The sequence below is a fragment of the Astyanax mexicanus genome, chromosome 11 (assembly GCF_023375975.1).
Source record: "Astyanax mexicanus isolate ESR-SI-001 chromosome 11, AstMex3_surface, whole genome shotgun sequence".
Lineage (NCBI taxonomy): Eukaryota > Metazoa > Chordata > Actinopteri > Characiformes > Acestrorhamphidae > Astyanax > Astyanax mexicanus.
The window spans coordinates 5777364-5800367 of NC_064418.1; the positions used below are offsets into that span (position 1 = coordinate 5777364).

The window sequence follows — 23004 nt, forward strand, 5'->3', positions numbered from 1 at the left end:
GCACGCTCGGAGGAAAGTGCAGTGACTCGGTTCTGATACATCAGCTCACAGACGCAGCCTTGTGCTGATCGACATCACCCTAGGATTGAGTGATGAGGGAAAAGAGCCCCATCTACTCGTCCAAAAAGAGCAGAGCCAGTTGTGCTTATCTGGTGAACAAGTGTGGTGAACTATTTCCGAGCTGTGAATCGATTGTACAGTTTGATTCTACTCTTCTTTTCTGAGTGAATAATTGCTGTTTGCTGTTGTTTTTCTATTGTACTTGGATAAAAACACCCATATTGCAAGGAACAGCAGCAGGAGCTTCTCAGATAAAGTGGTGTTCTCATTTCTCTCCAGGCAGGACAGGGTAGGACGGAGCGTTTGACTTCACAGAGCTGAGCTGCCACTACTCCAGCATATTAGCTTGTTATGCTAACTGACTAGCATTAGGGCTGCAATGATTAGTCGATATAATCGACAATGTTGATTATTTAAATTTGTCGATTACACAAAGTGCTGGGGACAGAAGAGAAACTTGGTCTTTGTCTCCAAAACTGCCCAAACACAACAGATTACATATATATTCACTAAATATCAGTACTCTCCAAGTTTAAACAACATGTGGACATTTTAAATCTCATGTTTAACTGTTTTTCTGTTGTTTTTAGAGATGAAGGACATGGCAGAAATAATCGTTGACTTATAGACTAATCAACTAATCGAAAAAATGATCATGAGATTAGTCGACTACCAAAATAATCATTAGTTGCAGCCCTAGCTGTATGTGCTTTTTTGGCAGTGCTGTTCTACACAGTGCTCCACAGCGCCTCTAGAGGTATGGTGGTATATGAAAAATGTACAGCGGTTTTAATTTCCCCTTCCGGTAAACCAAATGAACCAGTATACAGCCCAGCACTACCTCTGGTCATGCTGTTAGGCTAAAGTTGCCCACACAGTGCAGCCGAAGACAGCCCCTGCTCATAAAAAGGTTTTATTATATCTATAGGAATCTGTTTAAATAGCTTTTTAAAGGCTACTCTCACCTCCACAGCTTCAAATCTCCTCTGATCTAAATGGCAGATGAACTTTAAATAAAGGAGTGTGGAGAGGGATAGAACATTTATCTCAGGCCCAGTGTCTCTTTTTACTGCTTATCAATACCCTATGAGTCAGCAGGCCAGTCATACTGATGCTCAGTCTGTAGTTTTTTGTAACGCCGGACTCTTTCAGCCCGTCTGAAGGAGAGATCACAGAGATAGCAGGTGGTGATGCCTTTGAAATCTTTTACATTTCCTCTTTTTTACTCTTATTCAGCTCAGTTACCAGACTTACTTTAGATTGAGGCTGTGATTGCAAAGCAGTTCATCCAGTGAGCAAAATACAGCTCTGGAAAAAAAAAATAAAAGATAGATTTTACCAAAAAGAAAACCTCTGGAATATAATCAAGAGGAAGATGGATGATCACAAGCCATCAAACCAAAGTGAACTGCTTGTTTTTTTGCCCCAGGAGTAAAGGCATAAAGTTATCCAAAAGCAGTGTGTAAGGCTGGTGGAGGAGAACATGCCAAGATGAATGAAAACTGTTATTAAAAACCAGGGTTATTCCATAAAATCTTAAAACTTTATGAATATGAACTTGTTTTCTTTGCATTGTTTGAGGTCTGAAAGCTCTGCATCCTTTTTTCTTATTTCAGCCATTTCTCATTTTCTGCAAATAAATGCTGCTAAAACAACAATGGTCATTTTACTCAAACCTATACCTATAAATAGTAAAATCAGATAATGAGACATCTTAAAATATCAAAACATCACCTCATAATATAAAAAACTCATCTTATAATTATTATGTAGTATCTTTAAATAATGAGAATATCAGTGAGAATTGAGTATAAAATGACTACTTTAAGGTAAGGTATCTTATTATAATGGCAAAATAATGAAGTAGACAAAATATGTGCTGGAGTTTATAAACTGTGAAAGCAGTGGGAGGAAGAGTGAGTTGATCTGCTGTGTGAAAGTACTGTGATCGTTTGGCACCCAAAACACACCAGTGCTTTTTTTTTTTTCTTTAATAGGAAACACTTTTTCTAACACCGATGCTTTTTGTTTAAATGTAGTGTAATTGCTGCTTCGTTTTGCCGGCACTGATTTGCAGAGAATAAATTTGTATTTTGATGACTGTTTTAATTGTTCTGAGTGCTTGACAATCTGCTAAAATGTGCTAAATCTATTCACAACAATGATAGTCTATGCATATTTAAAAAGTGATGTGCTTTAGCTGCATTAACTGCAGCATTGCTGTATTTGCGTAGAGTATAATATACTGTATTTGCCTGTATATATTCATACACACATGTCCAGATATTTGTGTTTGTGGACAGCCCTTTTAATGAACTTGAAGATGCACCCATTGCAGCTTAAACACAGCAAATACATGCAGCAAATATAATATATTTTTGCTTAAACGATACTCTTGGCGATATGACAAAACACTGTTGTTGTTGGGGTTTTTTTTCAAGAATACACTACAGCACAATACGAATAATTCACTGCATATATCTCCATATATCCAGTCTTGCAGTAAAATAATACTGTACAGATATAATCTGTCTCTTGTAGATATATAATGGGAAATGAGAACAGTGTGAATTTTTCTTTTGGTAAAAACAGCAAAAAAGTTGTACCCTGATGTGTTAATTAGGGGTGGGTGATAGGGTTTAATATCGTTCACGATATTCAAAAATATTGGTGATAATATCACATATGATACGATATGGCACACCCCTAGTGTAAAGTCCTATCCAGACAGTAATAAAACTCCTGCATCCGGATTGCAATTGAAAAAAACAGGAGGACCCGTGAGTTTTTAGGCTTTCTCGGTCACATGACATCGTGTTCAGTAGCTCCTCCATTTCCACTCGTTGTTGTGTTTTTACGTGGACCTCCGAGGAAACGCGCGCTTAAAGTGTAATTTCCCATTATGGTGTGTGGCAGTGGACAAATAGCTATTTTATTGAACATGAGGTGACGAAACTCAGAGATGTGCATCCGGACGGGACTAAAATTACTGGAGGACCACGGAGTTCAGCGAAAAACAGTAGATAATTCAGCCTGTAGTGTTTTATTAAAAGAGGACATCTGAGGACCACCCATAAAAAAGAAAATTTAACCCCAAATTTCGCAGCAGGCCTAAATGACTACTCCTGATCCTGGTATTTTTTTTTTTTTTAGTAGATCTTTACCTGATCTCTGAGTTTTCAGTGTTGGGTGTGAGTGAGGTCCTGCACACCTGTTCATCTCTGTTAAAAATGGTTCTTTAGGAAACCAAAAGTAACTCAAGAACCATTTCTGGACCTAAAGTGGGATGGGTTTTATTGGTTGCTTAAGTAATGTGTGTGTGTGTGTGTGTGTGTGTGTGTGTGTGTGTTCTCTGCTGGTGGCTGTAAGCTCTGCTCCACAGCTCCACCAAGTGTTTAATATCCTTAATAAAGCATAGTTCAGGATAAGTTGCAGAGCAGTGTGAACTGTGATACAGAAGTGAGGTATTTCAGAAAGGAAGAGCAGTGGAAAAGCAGATTCAGGCAGTGTGTGTGGGTGTGTGTGGGTGTGTGTTCAGTGGGAGAGTGCAGCCTTCTGGAGTTAATCTTGTTTATGTATTCATTCTTGCATTGTTAGGCATGCAGTGCATGGCCTAACGAGATTCTGCGCTGTGTTTGTGTGGTCTGGTCTGAGCGGATTGGCGGTGCACAGCTGCTGCTGCTGCTGCTGCTGTGTTAATGAATTGTGTTTGAGGTGCTTCTTGCTGTTTAGAAATGGCTGTGGTGTCTCAATGCAGACGCTGGTAATCACCCAACACTCGCTCACTGTGGAAATCAGTCAGGAGGAACTTCAGCAATATACGGCCTGTCACTGTTTGACAGATATATGCAGGTGTGTGTGTGTGTGTGTGTTTGCATGTGTGTGTCTCCTGCTCTGTGGAGTCGTCTTCAGGTGGAAGCTGCACATTTTTTGAGCATTTCTGCTTGTTTTGCTGGGTGGTGTTGGTTTTAGCTAGCCGGCTGGACTGTGGTTAGGTTAGCGTAGCTTGCTTTAGCTCAGCATTAACTTAGCTTAGCCTAGCCTGGCTGGTTAGCGTTCTGGCTGTCAGACGACATTAGCCGAGCGATTTTCCTTCCCTTTTTTTACACAAAAGACAGCCAGCGCTGCGGGCGAGCGTGCCGTGGTTGAGCGCTAGCCTGTGCTAAGCTAACGCTGCCGCTGATGCTGTTGATGATTCTAAGCTGTCCTGTGTGTATATAAGCCGTTACTCGGCAAAGCGTCGGCGGAGTGATACAGGTTTAGTGTGAGAAGGCCGTGATGTTATCACAAATATCATCACGGCTAGAACACTTCTCAACCAATCAGATTGTGAGGTCGGAACTAACTGTTGTATAAATATTGCAATATCACTGTATTTTTGGCAGTATTATTTTGTACGATATGATATGGCATTCACCACACTGCCAGGTTTTCTAATGCTAATCTCTCTTTCTCTCTCTGTCTCTCTCTCTCCTTTCTCTCTCCACAGATCTGAAGAGAGAGGCCAGTATCTGTCACATGCTGAAGCACCCCCACATTGTGGAGTTGCTGGAGACGTACAGTTCAGATGGCATGCTCTACATGGTCTTTGAGTTGTAAGTGACCTTTATTAAAAACCCTCCATTTTTCCTATTGAGCTGTTCTGAGCTCCCGCTGCTCTGGGGATATGTTAATCTAATCTAAATTATTATCAGTGATAGCCTTTAGGCGAGACTGTACTACTGAGTCCACTGACATGTGCACACAGTACACTGGCTCTGCCAATTTCAGAAAGAGCATCTCTTCTCCTGGCAGTAATAGAGAATAAAGTAGAATTATATATATATATATTTGGTTTGGGGTTGTGGGGGTAGGGGTTATCTAAATCTGTGGGGGGAGTTCTGAGCAAAATGTTGGGGAGCTGAGTTTGATCCGGCTGATGGACAGGCCAATTAGTGGCCGTGTACATCACGGCCACAGGCAGGCCCCGATTCGTCCTTATGCAATTTGCTGTTCAGTCGAGCAAGTTGTAATAATTGATGTGACATTTTTTTAATAGGATTCCCCCCAACATCCCACGCCCTGCAGAAATCAACGCATCAGGCCAAATTTGACTGAGGCTGAGTTGTGGATGTCAGAGCATCAACCCCTGCTGATTAATGTTCATCTGAATGAATCGCTGACCTACAGCATTTTCATCAGAATCTCTCACTCTGCTCTCACAGCTGCTCTTTTTGACATTATTGATTTCCCTGTTTCCCACACAAAAACTCTCAAAAATCTCTACAAAACTTTCAATTGATATTGATGTAAAAAATATTTAGTTTTACGCTAAATATTGTATTATACGCTGAAGATATGACACTATATGACACAATATCAGTGTACAGCTTATAACAGTATAACAGCAGTGTTCTCAAGTCTCACGCTTTGAGCGTGTGACACACGCACCTCAGCGAGTTCACATGCTCACTCGCCACACATGGTATTTCTCACGCTTGCCAATCTATCGGCTGTATATTATAATGTACTCTCGCTGAGCCAATCAGAATATAGATCTCTCTGTTGCTAGGCAGACCTAGTCAAAGAGGGTGGAGTTTCAGCCAGAGTGTCAGGCGCTGCCTGAATTGAAAGTTCTGAAACACACGATGGTGAACAAAAAAAGTTTTACAACTGAAGAACTGAGCACTCCCACCCCCCTTGAAGAAGAACTGAAGAAGAACTGCGTGCACCCAACCACCCCCCACCTTCCTCCTCCACCTTCTGTTTGAGGATGCCCCACAGATGCTCAATAGAGTTTAGTTCTGAAGACACCCTTAAAGTCATACTGCTAAAACTTGTTTTTTTTTATATCTGTTTGTAATTTGAATAGCTTTAAACAAAAAAGCAATTTAATATAAATTAACATGTTTAGAAAAATAACTTTAATTCATGCTAAGTAAACAACAACATGAAAAACTAACCCTCCAAAATCTAATCATGACTAAACCACTTTACATGGGTTTGGTTTTGGTCATGGCCTTTCTTAGCCTGCTTCATTTTCAGACCTTGTTTCCACACGTTCTTATGTTTATAGTCTTTCTTTCTTTCTGTCTGTTTTTAACAGGTCTGTGTTTATATTTGCGCTGCAGATGGTTAGCGAAAGAGCTGGCCTTCGTAATTCCCATGACTAAATTTAGCCCGCTTAGCATGCTGTTACTGCACTGTGGTTTCAATAGAGTGTTCATGAAACTCACACGAGGCTTGCGGGGAGCAGCAGCTGAGACCGACTTTTAGTAATGAAGCTTCAGTATCTCACAGATGATCTCCCTGCAGACCCTATTCCACTCCTCATTTATCATCCTCACACACACACACACACACACACACACAGACAGGTACTCTCTAAATAGACCAGCGCTGGATGGTGTTTGGGTGCTAGAATGGCGTGCAGGTGTCCCAGAATCCAAAGTGCTAAAATATCCTGCCTGTAGTGTGGGATTCACATTTACTGCTCAGACAAAATAAACATTATTTTGATAGAACCACAGGAATGTAATAAAAGCATGAATATGTTCAATTTTAAAATAATTTAAATAAATGAAACTAAATAATCTTAATTATTTAAGACTAGCACATGCCTTCTCCGATACATGTGACGTCAGACTACTACTGCTGATGCAGCATTGCCGCTTACGCTCGGAGGAAAGAGCAGCGACACGGTTCCATCTACTGTACTGTACCCACCCAGAGAGAGCAAGATCAATTGTGCTCTCTCAGGGCTTCAGCAGCTGATGGCAAGCTGCATAACCAGGATTTGAACCAGCGATCTCCCAATCTTAGTGGCAGCACTTTAGACCTGTAATCTACTACTTAACAAAAGCTTCATATAGCTTGTTATTTTTACGAAATGTGTCATTGTAGGCATTAAAACAGGTAACAAGTCAGCATAAACACAACTCACATCCAGACCATCACACACATCAGCGTGAATATATAATATATTCACAATCACCGCTTGACATACCGTCGAAACATGATAAAACATTTTAGGTTTAGCCTGTACTTCTCAGCATGTAGCTCAAAGTATTAATCATTTTTAAAACTGATGTCTGTAAGTTTTGGGATTTAGTGCCCTCTTTGGTGAGAATGGGTAATTGCACCGAACATGCAGAAGGATCATTTTAAACTGTGTGGGTGTGATGTGGTCTCTTTCCTTTTTAGAGCAGATGAATCCGATTCCAGGTTATGTTCAGTCAGAGAAAGAAAGAGAGAGAGAGAGAGAGCTCAGTCAGAAACTTCTCTCTTTCGTTTTTTTGTTTTTACTATAAGTGAATGAGATTCTGAGCTCTGAGTTTCCTCTTCTGAAGTCTCCATTGCTCCACCAGCCGCTCGCGTTCAGTAAAACTGAGCCGGATCCTCTTATAGAGTCTGTATTTGTGACTTAAGTACTTAAAGACGCGTGACATGGCCAGAAGAACTAAAAAAACGCAAAAAGCAACACGACACCCCAGATTTTAGAATGAATATTATTAGGCTTTAGCAGGGATGGTTGTTCCAGCACACTGGTACCATCATACACAATATTCTATCCCTTTTCCTCTCAGAAATACTTCTGCTTTCAGTTTAGAAACAAAACAATACAGACTGACATTTTAAATTTTGTGTATTATTGTAATGATGAATATAAAATGAATCAAAGCAGTTTGTTTTGTGAAGAAACACAGGACTGTAGCAGCAGAAGGAGAGCTGATGGTCCATGAAGGTGTGAGGCTGGGAAAGATAACAGAAGGAAGAAGTGAGAGAGCGAGAGAGGGACAGGTGATTAAAGACTGGAAGTGGCTGCAGACACAGGGCAGTGTGCAGTAATGCTGGCAGGAGTGAGAGAGGTCTTGACCTGCAGTCGGCTCAGACCTTAGCGCTGCCTCAGGAAGTGAAAAGAGAAGCTCTTTCACAGTTTCACATTTAGCTCACCACATAACCCTCCTCCCAGAGCAGCTATAGCCTTTTTAATACACTGCATTAGCTAGCCTTAACATCAGTTACTGCACAGTACAGTACATTTACAGTGTTAAAACCATGCTCTTTGGCCACCTTTGTTCTTTATTCACAGTTGCAGTTGAAAAAAGCTTAGAAAACAAAGGGCTAAGCTAAGGAGTAGTCAAAAAGACAAAAAGGGTCGGCAACAACCGGGTCAAAACACAAAAGAAACGCGAGCTAGAAGAGCTATGTAGTATAGGTTCAGTAACGAACAAGGAATGAGTAAAAGTGATAGTTGTTTATAGTACTAGTAGAGTCCAGGCGTGTGTAATCAGTAGGATGGCGAACCGGAACGCCGATGAGTCACACGATCTGGCATGTCTGGTGAGTTGAATGCAGGTGTATCATGGGAAATGGAGATTGTTTCAGGAGCATTAGAGTATGTGACAGGACTGACACTGAGCGAGTAGAGGAGGGGCTGATCACGTGATGTTGGCAAAGATGTTGGTTTACAGAGGCAATACCAGAGCTCGGCAGAAAGGAAAATATTAATAATGTAATAACAACATGCTAATAAATAAACAAATAACTTTTAAAACTCATTAATTGTAATTAAGTACTTATCCATGTCATTGTCATATCCTTATCCTTATTCCAAAAAAAAACTTCCTCACAATAGAAGAGATTAATAAAATTCATTATAAGTTATATATAAATGATGTTAATATTTATATTGAAGACATATTTAAGTGGCCTAGTGTTTTCACCTGTGTCTTATTTGTAGCTCCGCCCCATCTTTACCTGTCCTCAGCTGTTTCCTGTCGTCTGTCTGTATTTATAGCCCTTGTGTTTCCTGTTCTGGTGTCGCTTCTTGTACGTTCATCTGTTAAGTTTGCGTGTGTTATGCTATGCACCCTGTGTTCCTTGGTTTATTCACACACTCACACACACACACACAGACCCACGTTTTCCTGCCCTGCTCTTCATCCCTGAGATTTTTATTCTCATCAAATTTGATTTCACAAATTCTCATAACCAAGCTGAGACATTTACAATCCAATTTATCATGTGTTCTTTATTCCAGCAGCCTACGTTGATTTTATCTCCCCTCAAACATACAAGTATATACTATAATTTGAACTGACCCCACTAATATAACTAACATATAATTGCATTTTACATTTCTTACATTCATTATTTTGTGTTAATTTAAATATCATTTAAACGAATGATATTTAAATTACATTTAAACAAATGCTATTAATCACAGTTAATCACAGAATTTTGTTGTGATTAATCAGATTAAATTTTTTTTATGGATTGACACCACTAATTTTGTTATTTTCTATAATAAATACCTTGCATTTGGGTTTGCTCTCTGTTTGCTCTCCTTGCTCCTGCTTCACAAACCCTGACAAATGTCTCCTATAATTAGCTTTTCTTATAATCGTTCTCAGAGTAAATTTTCTACTGTTCTCTGAGTAAAAAAAAGCCCTGCTGTGGGCTACTGCTATTAATATTTTTGTGCTCCAGGCCTGAGTTTAATATAATGCAGCGATCGAGGTGATGAGTGGAGCTCAGAGACAGTCAGCTGTCAATCAGCACTGGACGCCATTGGCGGTGTGTGTAAGGTTTGGGCCTGGTGTGAGCTAATGGTAGTTCACGTCAGTCAGGAGAGAACTCAGGTGTGTCACAGTGTGTTATACTGGTTTAATGAATTTTAACTAGAGCCAATAGAGCCCGGAACCACCTGTAGCCTCGGGGCCACAAGCAGGTTAAAGTGCCTCAAGGTAACAACTTGTTATAACTCTTGCAGAATATTTTCTTATTTCAGTGCTGCTGTTCGTGTGCAGAGAAAGTTCTGCGTGAAATGAAAGATTGCACGGCACTCCGAGCTGCACTCTGAACTTTACTATCACTTTTTTGTTTTTGTTTTTCAGCCGTTGTGTCCAGTATCCTAATTCCCACACTCATGCTCTCCTTAGTCCGGTTTGATTGGAGCTTTTCGAACGAGGCCCGCATTATTAATTCCTATATGCAGAAGGTTTCTGCGCTCTTCAGCTTATCAGGAGCGCACACCTTTTCCAGTGGAACTCGTGCACAGAGCGAGTTCTTATCTGGAGAGCTGCAGCTGCTTCACAGTGGATTTACTGTGGTGCTCTGGAGAGAACAGCGAACACAGATTGGCTGTTAGACTTCCTGAGTTTGCAAAACTGCTTTTTTTCAGGAGAGCACTGCAAAGCAAATCAAGGAGAAACTGATTAGTCACTATAAAGACTTATATTATTATTATTAGGGATGCACCTGTACCGATCTTTTCCTTACGATTCCAATGCCGATGCCAGATCTTCACATATTTGCTGAAACAGATTATTAATCCCACTACTAATTTAACCACTGGATAGATGCCATTAAATCCTGATATTGATATCATTCTATTTTAGAGGGTTTTAATTTGTTAAAGGCACTATTCTGTATCTCAAATAATGTATAATAGCTTGAAAATAGAGCATTCACTGATTGAGTGATTGCACATTTAAAAAGTGTATTAGAAGCATAATTATCCAAGTCTGAGTATCTAAATAAAATAATGAAGTTTATTCTGTGTTTACATTTTGTAAAAAAAAAAAAGTGGTTCTAGATTTTTGTTATTGCAGTTGTTAGGGCTACTAGATGAAACTACAGAGATGGTGTACAGCAGTAGACACTCATTAATAGCCTAGGCTGATAAACTTGTATAACTGTAGAATGTGTAGGACTAACAGGTATTGTGGAGGAAAAATAAAGGCTTTAACCCCACTAACCAGATCAGCCCTACATTAAGTTGCATAGCAACATAGCAAAGCTAGCTAACAAACATCACTATCCACACAAACAGTAAACAGTGCAGAAAACATTCAGCCATCATCAAAATTGCAGCAGCAACCACCAGAAAGATAAGGAAATTATATTCAAAATGTTGGATTTTGGATCATTTTTCGATATTGTTTCCACATTAACAGATTCACTGACTTTCCCTTATGTTGTTTGGATTTTCAGTGTTTTTAATGTGGTTAATTTTTAAAATAAGCATACTGCACCATTATAGATGCCCTGCAGGATGATGCATAATCAGCTTTGCCTGAAAAGTTAATGAGGCATTCCAACCTTGCTCTCGATCAATATTTGCCCCAAAAATACTGATCAATTAATCTGTAAAAACTACAATTTTGTTGTTGTTGTAGTGTACACCTATACTTTTTTTACTTAACGTTGTAGAAAAATTTGGTTGATCTCAATAAATGATAAAAAATAATGACAGCTAAATCTGATATGATTTAATCACAAATCTTGCACAAATCTTGCTTGTCTTATGGAAATAGTAGTTTTGGTTTCTATTGGTACCAGTGAAAACATCTACTGTAATTTTTTTTATTATTATTATTTTGGTATCGGCTTGGTACTGAAATATCGTTTCTTATTACGCTGCAATTTTGAAAGACTTCATTCATCCAGCCCTAATTGTCTCTCTTCTGTTTTTTTCTCTCTCTCTCTCTCTCTCTTTTGATCAGTATGGATGGAGCAGATCTCTGTTTTGAGATTGTAAAGAGAGCAGATGCTGGATTTGTGTACAGCGAGGCCGTAGCGAGGTGAGTAGTTTTGTGCTTTTTCACTTAAACTGATTAGTTTGCTGTTAAAAAGCTGAATAAAGTGGCTCCGGCCTGGACTTCATCAGGAAGCTTAATGTTCTAGCGTTCTTCTGGGAAACGCTGCTTTCTGTTTAAATCAGCCCTTTGATAAAATGCTGTCAGAAACCCAGTCTGTTAGAGTGCAGATTTATTTTGGCATTGTACCAGACTAATTATACTCCCCGGCATTCACAAAGACCTTTCTGACAGATACATTTCCCACAAAGCACTGCAAATTACGCCGTCGTATTGAGCAGGGCTGAGACTGAAACAACTAAAGTATTTGATGATCCTCGCGCTCAGCTCCCGTCAGTCTCAGCGGCGGCCCTGTGCAGCAACTCGTTACTCAGTTTAGATTATTGTTTCCTCTTCTTTCATTTATCACTTTAAGAGAACGTTAGTGAATGAACTCTGACACTTTCAGAGCACTGCACACCTGCATCACTATCCACATCACTATCCACACAAACATCACTATCCACACAGAACATCACTATCCACACAGTAAACAGTGCAGAACACATTTAACCATGATCAAAAGATCAAAAGCATTAACAGATTCACTGACTTTCCCTTATAGTGTTTGGAGAGTTTGTAGAGTTTATAGAGTTCCAGTGTCAAGAAGTTTAGATTATTGTTACCTCTTATTTTATTTATTCATTACATCATCATTAAAATATATATAATTGATCACAATTAATTTGATTTATGTAATTTAAATGATTAAGGAAATTTCAATTCCATTGGATGATACTTACAGTACATATATATTTTATTTTATATATATATATATATATTTTTTTTTTTTTTTGACAGACCTAGTGTGCACTGTGGTCATATTTATAAGCCCAGCGTCATACTGTAGCTTAGTCATTTCACACTCCTAATTTTAGTATAGTTTAGTTTAGTTGGACAATGAAACTGAAACACCTGTCATTTTAGTGTGGGAGGTTTCATTATGGCTAAATTGGAGCAGCCTGGTGGCCGATCTTTATTAATTGCACATTATTGCACCAGTAAGAGCAAAGTGTGAAGGTTCATATTGTAATGCACACAACATTATGGGTGACATACCAGAGTTCAAAAGAGGACAAATTGTTGGTGCACATCTTGCTGGTGCATCTGTGACCAAGACAGCAAGTCTTTGTGATGCATCAAGAGCCACGGTATCCAGGGTAATGTCAGCATACCACCAAGAAGGACCAACCACATCCAACAGGATTAACTGTGGACGCTGTAAGAGGAAGCTGTCTGAAAGGGATGTTTGGGTGCTAACCCGGATTGTATCAAAAAAACATAAAACCACGGCTGATCAAATCAGGGCAGAATTTAATGTGCACCTCAACTCTCCTGTTTCCACCAGAACTGTCCGTCATCACAATAAATTATTGTGGTCTAAATCCAGGTGTTTTAGTTTCATTGTCCAAACCCTGTACTTTTAGTGAATAGCGAGGAAGAAGAGCAGAAAGCTGGTTTCCTACAGTGCAAATTTTATCCTTTAGCGCTGAGGTGAATCTGATAGACACTAATTACAGTCAATTACTGTCTCTCCTTCTATGTCACTTTTTTCAGTCACTACATGAGACAGATCCTCGAAGCACTTCGGTACTGCCATGACAACAACGTCATTCATAGAGATGTAAAGGTATGTTGATTTTTTAATAATTATTATTATTATTATAACTTTATTTTTTGCCACAAAAGTTGCTACTGATCTCATGGTGACTTTGAGCTAATTCCTGGAAAATATATTAATGAACTGAAAGTAATGCAATATGGTTCTTCATCCTGATCTGCGAAATCGTCATTTACAGGTTGTGTGCTTTCAGTTTCACACATGCGGTCTTTCTCTGAACTCCCCCGAAGACTTACAGCTTGTGTTATATTTATACCATGTCTGAGGTTTCCGTGGGTTTATATGAAATGCTGTGAGGTTCTCTGTGCTGTGTCTGATGATTGGCCTTGTGCTTTTTTCTTCTGCTTGAGCTCGAAATCAATTTGTAATTATTGCAGAATCCGTGATGCTCATCATATGTCTGTTAAAATGATGTGGAAATACATTAGTCATAACCATACTCTGAGGCCTGATGGGTTACGATAGCATTAAATTCGTAGGGGCTTCGAGTGGTCCAGCGGGCCTTTATGATGAGGAGATCGACGATCCGAATCCCGGTCATGTAGCTTGCCATCAACTGCCAGAGCCCTGAGAGAGCACAGTTGCTTTCTCTTGGTGGGTAGATGGCGTTCTTTCCCCTCATCACTCCTAGGGTGATGTCGATCAGCACTAGGCGTCTGTGTGCTTATGCATTGGAAATGCCGCCGTGCTGCTGGTGGTTTTAAACATCTCATTGTCACAGCATGTCAACAGCATCATGTAGGTAGCATCCCTTGACCACATAAGTAAACACACATACACAGTGTTTAAAAACTCCAGCAGCACTGCTGTGCCTCATCTACTCATGCCACCACAGCACACACCAACTCAACTAATCATTGAAGAATAGAATGAAAAAAGGATAAAGAACAAAGGACAAAGACATTTGGCCCATACCAGTTAATCACACATCTTTAATAACTACAGTAGTTGTGATCATTCACATTTCTTTGCATAGACTATGGCTATTAATCACATTATTTTACATAGAGAGTCACGATTAGTTACATCATTTTGTGTAGCTTGCTGTGATTAATCACATTTAACAAATCTTCTGCAATTAACTAATTGAAATACTTACTTTTCTGCACATTCTAAAGCAAAATAACTGTTTTTCTGCTTAATTTATCATCTTCAAAACTATAAAAAAACATGATATGGTCTTTGGGAAATGGCATATTGTATGTATATATATATATATATATTTTGACCTGACACATGATATTATATAGACATAACATTGAAATAAACCTTAATGGTGGAACCAAACTACCTTTAACTACCAGAGCAGAAGCGCCTCTCACTACCTTTAAGAAACTTCTGAAAACAAAGCTCTTTAAAGAGCACGTACTCTCCTAACACTGAGACCCTGCCTAAAAATGTATTTTTTTGCCTTGAACTTCTCTGTCCTTCATTGATAATACATAACATTATTTGTAAATCGCTTTGAATACAAGCATCTGCTAAATGTAATGTAATGTAAAATTGTCATTTTGACAGAGAAAACGTGTATCTACATTTTTTTTTTTTACTCTACCCAAATACATTTTTTACTTTCAATGGACATCAATTAAAAGGAATTTTATTATAAGGCATTGTTGAGCATTTCTTATAATAAAATTTTGAAACAATGCAAAAAACAACTACCAGATTGACATTATGCCAATATGTCAAAGGTTTTTGTGTGGTGCATTAATGATATATTAATTATATATTAATGATATATTATTTCGAAATAAGAAAAACCACATATGGTGACCAGACCACCCAAACCTTTTGGTTCTTATCTGATGTAACAGATGAGCTGTTATGTAGGCATGCTTTTTTTTATCTGTAGCTTTCTGATGATGGCTTTTCAAGTCATAAATCTGTATCATACGTTGGTTTGCATGTTCTTGCAATCTTTGTAGCCACTCACATGTACCAAACATGCACCAATAGGGTATATAGGGTACACATATAGGGTATATAACTGAAACTGCTCTTCTCACTAATACTTCCGTTATAGAAAGGGCACTCTAAACATAAAACAGAAGAGTGCAAAAGTAAAGTTCACACATATCACATCACCATCTCAGCTAGGCAGAATGCTTTTTCACACCAGTAGCAAACAGAGAACAGCTCGTTTTCTGTATTTATGTTTCTTTTATTAATTTACACTATAGCTGCAGTTGAGCATCAGTAAAAATGATAGCATATAGAGACAGATTAGGATAAGTTGAGATACAGATGATGAGATTGGTGGTTTTATTTGATAAGAGAAAGTGTGCTTATGCACATTTAGAGAACAGGTTCTCATTTATAAGCATTGCTGGAACTGAGCTGCTGTTTAATGTGCAGATCAGAAACATAGATTTCCCAGGAGGCAAACCTTCACCATATCCTAAGAGTGATTAAAAGATTAATGCGCAGGATGTGCGATGTCACTTAAGGCAATTAAATCAAACATGCCATGTTGCAATGTTTTGATTCTTGACACAAGAAGTAGATACACAGCGCTGTCTCTGTGTCTGTGTGAGTGACAGGCTGCTGCTGCCTGCGCGAGAAGCGCGAGGGGGAGGGCAGGAGTAAACACGAGGTAACTGCATGGCCTCCATCATCCACATGGTTGGGCAAACATACAAGCACGTGTGGAAAGCTGTGCACCCCAGTCCAGCACAGTTTTGCAGCGCAGATATTTCCAGTTACAGCTGAATTCATGCTTTTAATCCCAGAAAAACGCTCTTACTGTATTTTCCTTTTAAAAAGCCATTTAAATGCCTGATTAAAGATTTCTGTTGTTTTGCTGTCTTCTCATCAGTCCGGACGTGAGACAGCGCACGGGTGGGGGCAGGACGGGTGGGGGCAGGCTGCTTGTTTCCTTGTTTCCACACCTGGCCTTACTAATACGCCGTGAAGTGGGTGTAGGTGTTACTGCATGTTTGAGTCATAAAGTACACGGAAAAGAGAGCTAGTGATTATGTGCCATAACTCTAATCTAATAACTCACGTTTGTCAGTTTACTAAACAAAATAATGAAATTAATGTACTAACCTGTTTGGTACTAACAACAAATTGCTGTGACAACGTAAATTACTACAAGTTCTTATAACAGCATTGCCACTGCACTTGTTTTGTCACCCACTCTTTACTCTATTATCACTCCAGATGTGAGTAGCTGTTGCCTTTCCGTTTTGCATTGCATTGTGGGAAAATTGATTCCACAGTAACCACACTTAAAAAACACAATGCTTCTGGGTTCTGTGAGATCTTTGTATATATTTAATTTTGATACTTTTATCTGTAGTACAAACAGTCATATTCAACGTCATACTCAACAACTAGTTATTAATAGTAATACGTGCACAATTGGAACACACAATTTATGTTTCATTTATCTTAACATATATTAAAATGCTTACTACCATTATGTGCTACCAGTATGAAAGGCATAATTAAGCAATACTGGAGCATATGGAGCGTATGGAGCATATGTCTCGATTACATCAGCAACACTGTCGTGAGTAAGAAGCCATCCATGAGTCAGACTCGGATACAGCCCACTCTTAATGCTTTCAAAAACACGAGAAACAAACAGCAGATTTATAGATATAGTAGTGAAGTGATGGACGTCGATAAGAGGAGTGGTTTTGCACAGAAGAAATATTCTTTCCATTAGGTGTTTAACCCATTTAACCATCAGCGGAATTGTAAACCAGTTATTTACAGTACAAAAAATTTTAAAAGATGAGACGAAGACCAGTAGATTAATTATTACAGAGTTCAGTATTTTATGTGTCATTAAAACACAGTAAAACACTAACAATACTTTTTTACACCACTTACTTTATTTTTGTATTTAATCTATCTCTGTATATCTGTAAACACGCATGATTTAAAAAAAATAAGCCTGATTCGAATCCTAGTCATGCTGCTTGCCATCAGCTGCCGGAGCCTTGAGAGAGTACAATTGGCCTTGCTCTCTCTAGGTGGGTAGATTGTGGTCTTTCCCCTCATCACTCCAAAGGGTGATGTTGATCAGCACAAGACGTCTGTGAGCTGATGTATAGGAACCGAGTCGCTGCACTTTCTAGCGAGAGCTCTGTGATGTTTTTTTTTTTTATATATATATCAGAGGAGGCATGTGCTTGTCTTCATCCTCCTGATGTTGGGGCATCACTAGTGATAGGGAGAGCCCCAATAAGTGGGTTGGCTACTTTGGATATTTTTTGTTTTTATATAAATAATTAAATTAAAAAAGCAAAAGATTAAACTTATCCATATCTCGCCCATTTCAAAATCTCAACTTATTTATATTTTAAATCATCCATAATCAAGATGTCATTGTTTTTGTTTTTTATTTTTTTTTTTGTTTTTTATTTGTTTTTTATGGTGTTAAATGCTCAGTAATGCATGTGTACCTGTGTTGAACATTATAGCATTAGGGCTTTGGCCCTAATATCACTCATAATATTGTTAAGAACATTCAAGGAGTTCTGCACCTTTGTGTAAGAAAATAGACCAGAAAACACATGCTTGTTGATAATGCGCTTTATAATCTGGTGCAGTTTATAGTGCAAAAAAAAAAAAGACTATAATTTTTTTTTTAAATCTAGTAGAAAATTTTCCCTGGACAAAAATAAAAAGGATAAACTCTTTTTAATACCATTGATTTACGAAAAAAAAAAAAAAAAAAAAAAAAAACATTGCATAAGCATGTGCCCACTTAATTCTTTATAATATGTAACCCATCTTTCACCGGTGCCTCTGTAACTTATTATTAAGTTTATTATATTAACAAGATTCAGATATTAACCACTTAATTTTACTATATATCGATGTGTTTTTAAGTTTATGGCTCATTATTAAGTTTTATAAATAAACTGTATCTTATTTTATTGGTAAATTAGGCTTATATATAAATAATATATATACTGACATATGCTGAAACATAAATGCAATAGGTAATTGTGAATTTGTCATGTATCTGTATGGTTGGTTAAGGTTTTGAGTTAAGTTTGCAAGACTTGTTCATCCCACCCTACCAGTAACAGGAAGTGGCACATCTGTTCCCACATATTGTCACTCTGTGGAAACATAGAAAAGCATGTAGGAGTAGTAGTGATGTGCATATATGCTGTCAGTGGTCAGTGTTTAGATTAGTTAATGTAAAATGTATTTTTTATTTTTTTTTGTGAAGCGCGAGATGCTGGTGTTATGTACAGCCTGGGATCTACAACAACTTTACCTGAGTTAATTTAACGCTGACGAACCTGCTGTGCTTCTCCGACCTAAGGGGGTTTATTACGCTGTCTCAACAGTCGTGTTTTTCTTAAACAATTACTGTGATTTGCATCAGAAACTGGAGCAGCGTGTTTAACAAAATGCTTTCCATATCTTGTGCCTTTTCATGAGAAAAGACCTGCAGAATATTTTTTTGTCTGACAACAAATTCAGTAAATATGAAAATATGTACAGCACCTTTTCTCCAGTCCCAAAATCTGATTTCAGACAGATCTCTGGAGATGACTTGAAAGAAGAGCTTTTAAATCTTTAAATCTTTAAAAAAAGACATATCAATTCTGTTTTCTACCAGTTTATTCAGTATTAATGATGTGCACTCTTTATCAACAGGGCAAAATGTGTTTTTTTGTGGTTAAGGTCACAAGTTATACAGGAAAAGCAACCTAGCACAAAAGTAACCTAGCATTAGCGTGTGTGGTTTTAGCTAAAGGTTGGCTTCCTATTCCTGTGAATATTTTAGCTTTAACTTTCTGTGGTTTCCTTATATGGGTTTGATCTACTGTGGTTCTGTCAAAATGCTGTGTGTCTATTTGTTGAATTATGTGGAATTGAACAGTCAATGCACGGTTTAGATTTTTTATTTTTTTTTGGACATAGCGTTCCTGTTGTGCGGAGGGCTTTAAATTCTATCACAAATGTACTTTTCACCTGTAATATCTACTCTATCGTAGTTAACATTAGCCAGTTAATTAGCTAGCTTGCCATCAGCTGCCTGAGCCCTGTGAGACCAGAGCACAGTTGGCCTTGCTCTTTTTGAGTGGGTACAGTAGATGGAGCTCTTTCCCCTCATCACTCATAGGGTGATGTCGCTCAGCCAAAGCGTCTGTGAGCTGATGTATCGGAACCGCAGAGTCGCTGCGCTTTTATTCCGAATGCGCTGTGATGCTACTCATCACAATGCAATTTTTTTTTTTTTCTGAATTTGTGTGCATAGAGATAAGACTTGATGATGTTGGACATGATTACATGTTTCTACTTCCTTTATATATATATTTCAAATTTAAAGCCTTCTGCAGAGTTTTGTAATTGTATTTTTATGACATTTCATAACTTCATTTCATAATTCTGAAGCAGCGTCGGCTACAAAAAGTGGGGGGAATAAAGCAGAAACACTAAATTGATTAGTCACAGTTTCACTGTTTACTTATGATCAAATCACTTGAGACAGATAGTAATAATGAATAAATAAATGAATAGAGCCAAAGAAAATGCAACTGTATTTGTAATATTTTTGTATTTATTTAAATGTTTAAATTATGGGCAAACCAACACAAATTAATATTTTTTCACAAAAGTTTGTACAGTATACAGTTCCACAATACAACAGTAATACTAACAGTAGATTTACATGTTTCAACAAGCATTATACTACAGCTACATTTAATACATTTAACAGCTACATAGGATTTGATGAATTGCACATATTGTATTCTTTAAATAAGTTCACAGCTAATAGGTTCACTCTGATGATTTTTTTTTTATTATTATTAAATATTCATACAGTTTGTTCAGGTAATCAGGTTCAGGTTTATCACTGGATGAAAATACAGACATATTTTGCAAATGTCTTCACACCCCTTTTAAACAGTTCCTCAGGTGTGCTGAGAAAATGAGGGAAAAACCAGGGGAACTGGGACGAGATCTGACCTCAGTACAGGTAAATGTGCTGCAGAACAGTTCAGGTCTGAAGATTTTGGTTTAGCATAAACTCACTTCCTCTCATGTCTGTTTTGACAGTGCAATGTTCAGTTGTCTGTTTTGTGACCTTTCTGAGTGTGAACACTGAGTGTGTCATAGTTTAGATCACTGAGTCGAGTCAGGGTAAAGACCAAGACCAGAAATGTCGAGTTCAGGTCAAGACTAAGAGCAGGAGCAGCCGAGACCAAGACAAGACCAAGAATAGATTAACATTTTTTATCATATAAAAATAACAAGAACAGAAAAACAGAAATTTAATATTTTGTAATTAATAGTACAATCATTGCCATTTTAAATGGGGCTACATTTGTAAGAAATATGCACACCCATGAACAATTTGCCAATTCTTCTCTGCCATTGACAAACAGCTTATTTATCTGTTGCTATTGACACTTGTTCTGAGTTTCTGGTGCCTCCAGGAGCATCACCTGTGATCATGGGCTCTGATACAGTGGTAAGAAGGTTCTGCTCAGAGAATCAGCATCATTCCACATTTGACTAATCTGGATAGGGCCCGTGAGATAGGGCAAAATCAAGCTGGTGTTCCACCAAACTCCAAAAGAATCAATGGCACAGAATAAGCTGTTTGTCATTGGCAGAGAGGCCAATTTGGCACATTTTAATGGGTACAACCCACATACTCAGCTCTGCCGCTCATTCCTTACAAATGATGCACAATTAAAAAACGGAAAATAACAGGCTTTCCACTGGTATACCAGTTATAGCCAAGAAGCATTGGTACCACAAAGAAATAATCTACCAAACACACATTTTATGAAAGTTTTGCTATGTTTATGTCCACCTTTCCCCAAGACCCACATGATTCCAAATGAGGTTGAGATTGAGACAAGACCATGATCACTCGTTTATGGTCTTAAGACCTCTCGTTTAGGGTCTTAAGACCGCTCTTTATATGGTCTTAAGACCTCGCATTTAGGGTCTTAAGACCGCTCTTTATATTGTCTTAAGACTTCTCGTTTAGGGTCTTAAGAGCGCTCTTTATATGGTCTTAAGACCTCTTGTTTAGGGTCTTAAGACCGCTCTTTATGGTCTTGTGACCGCTCATTTATGGTCTTAAGATTGTTATTTATTGTCTTAAGAGCGCTCTTTATGATCTTAAGGCTGCTCATTTACATTCTTAAGACCAAGACCAGACTCAAGGACTGCAAGACTAGTGAACTTGTGAACCACTGTTGTTGATTGGGGTGGTCTGGCCACATTCTAGCATGGTCTTTGATGAATGGCTGTCCTGTGTGTTGGAGCTCCCTCTGAACAGACTGCGTGCATGCTTTTTGAATGTCTTGTCCAACAAGAAGTACATGATGGGGTCTGTGCTGCAGCGCAAAGTCGCCAGACACAGGAGGAAGTTCTTAATTTCCACATATGTTGACAGGGGGTGGCATTCTGGTCGAGAATCCCTTGGCAGAGTGACAGTTTGTGCCAAGCTTATGAAAATGGCTTTGTAGATGTGGTGTGGCAAGAGACAAACCACCAGCACGATTTGGATGACCACGATGTTGCGGAACACTCTGGAGTAAACCCTCTGTCTGTCGGAGATGACTGTGCTGTTTCTGGACCTGTAGAAGTGCCTGATCACAGATATATAAGCACTTAATACCACGAGTAAGCAAAGGAGAAAAACGGCAATGCCTGCCACGGCAAAAGACTGAGATCCGGAGCCTCCAACCTCCACTGCAACGCTGTAACACGCCTGATTCTCTTCCTTGTTCACCGCTTCGGTCTCTTGCAGTGAGTAAACCACCACTGAGGGTATGATCGCTGTTGCCACGAAGGCCCAAGTTCCCAGGCACACCCCTAAAGCAAACGGGGTTTGCCGCAGCTTGCTGAAGAAGACGTCAGGCAGGATTTTGATGCACTTGCTTGGACGAGGCCCGTGGTTGTGCTGGATAAGCGTGGCAAATCGGCTCAATGCCATCCAAGTGAGAATAATCATTCCTACTCCAATGTTGGTGTGGAGAACCGGAGTCAGACCGTTAATAGCCAGCTGACACACTGCACTGGTCGCAGACCAGCTGGTACCAAGAGCGTAGTAGGCTGCGATGAACGGCATGGTGAGGCACAGCATCAGGTTGGATATCCCGAGGTTTATGAGGTAGATGTGCGTGGGTGATTTTCCTGAGATCTTTGCCATGAAAACCCACAGAGAGAGGGTATTCCCACAAAGGCCGGTGAGAAACATTGCGCCGTAAAGAACAGGCAGGATCACATGGGTGGTGAAGGTCTGGCACAAGCAAATGGAAGAGTTGGACGCTGTGGACTGGGATAAGCATGCCATTGAACCAGCAGACGTGAGATCACTAATCCTAGATGAAGAAGAAAAAGGGTTATAGGGTTAGGATTATACTTGCAACATTGCATTTCATACAGGTGGAGTGTACATCTGTGAATAATAGGGCTTTACTTTGAATGATGAATGATACAGGGATAAGGATTCAGTACATCACCCTGCGCAAGGTGTGTCGCAAAGCTCTTTGCTATCTTACGCCCCGTCAACAGTCTATTTTCATGCCTTGTGCCCGCACTGTTAAAATAGCTGAGTCTAAGTTTAGGAATAAATCTATACTGATGGTTTGGCATGGTGGTTAGGAAGTGAGGTGTGTTCAGGTCAATTTCTGCCGTGTTTCTATATATTTTGGCGGTGGAAAACAGAGGAGCTCCACTGACTGAGATAAACCTACACAA

The 23004-nt window shown here is 38.9% G+C and overlaps 2 protein-coding genes across 12 annotated transcripts in view; one reads left to right on the plus strand and one right to left on the minus strand.

Annotated features, from left to right (window-relative positions):
• Window positions 1-23004, plus strand: part of caska (calcium/calmodulin-dependent serine protein kinase a) — a 229061-nt gene that overhangs the window by 136214 nt on the left and 69843 nt on the right. For all 11 annotated transcript variants that reach the window (XM_049485154.1, XM_049485156.1, XM_049485159.1 and 8 more), the window contains exons 3-5: window positions 4550-4655; window positions 11550-11627; window positions 13239-13311. In XM_049485154.1, coding sequence (XP_049341111.1) covers window positions 4550-4655; window positions 11550-11627; window positions 13239-13311 — 257 coding nt within the window. The remainder of the gene's footprint in view (window positions 1-4549; window positions 4656-11549; window positions 11628-13238; window positions 13312-23004) is intronic.
• Window positions 19856-22637, minus strand: LOC103034363 (probable G-protein coupled receptor 82). The gene has a single exon (XM_022680591.2). It carries the CDS (start codon window positions 22595-22597, stop codon window positions 21473-21475), a length of 1125 nt encoding a protein of 374 aa, XP_022536312.2. The 5' UTR covers window positions 22598-22637; the 3' UTR covers window positions 19856-21472.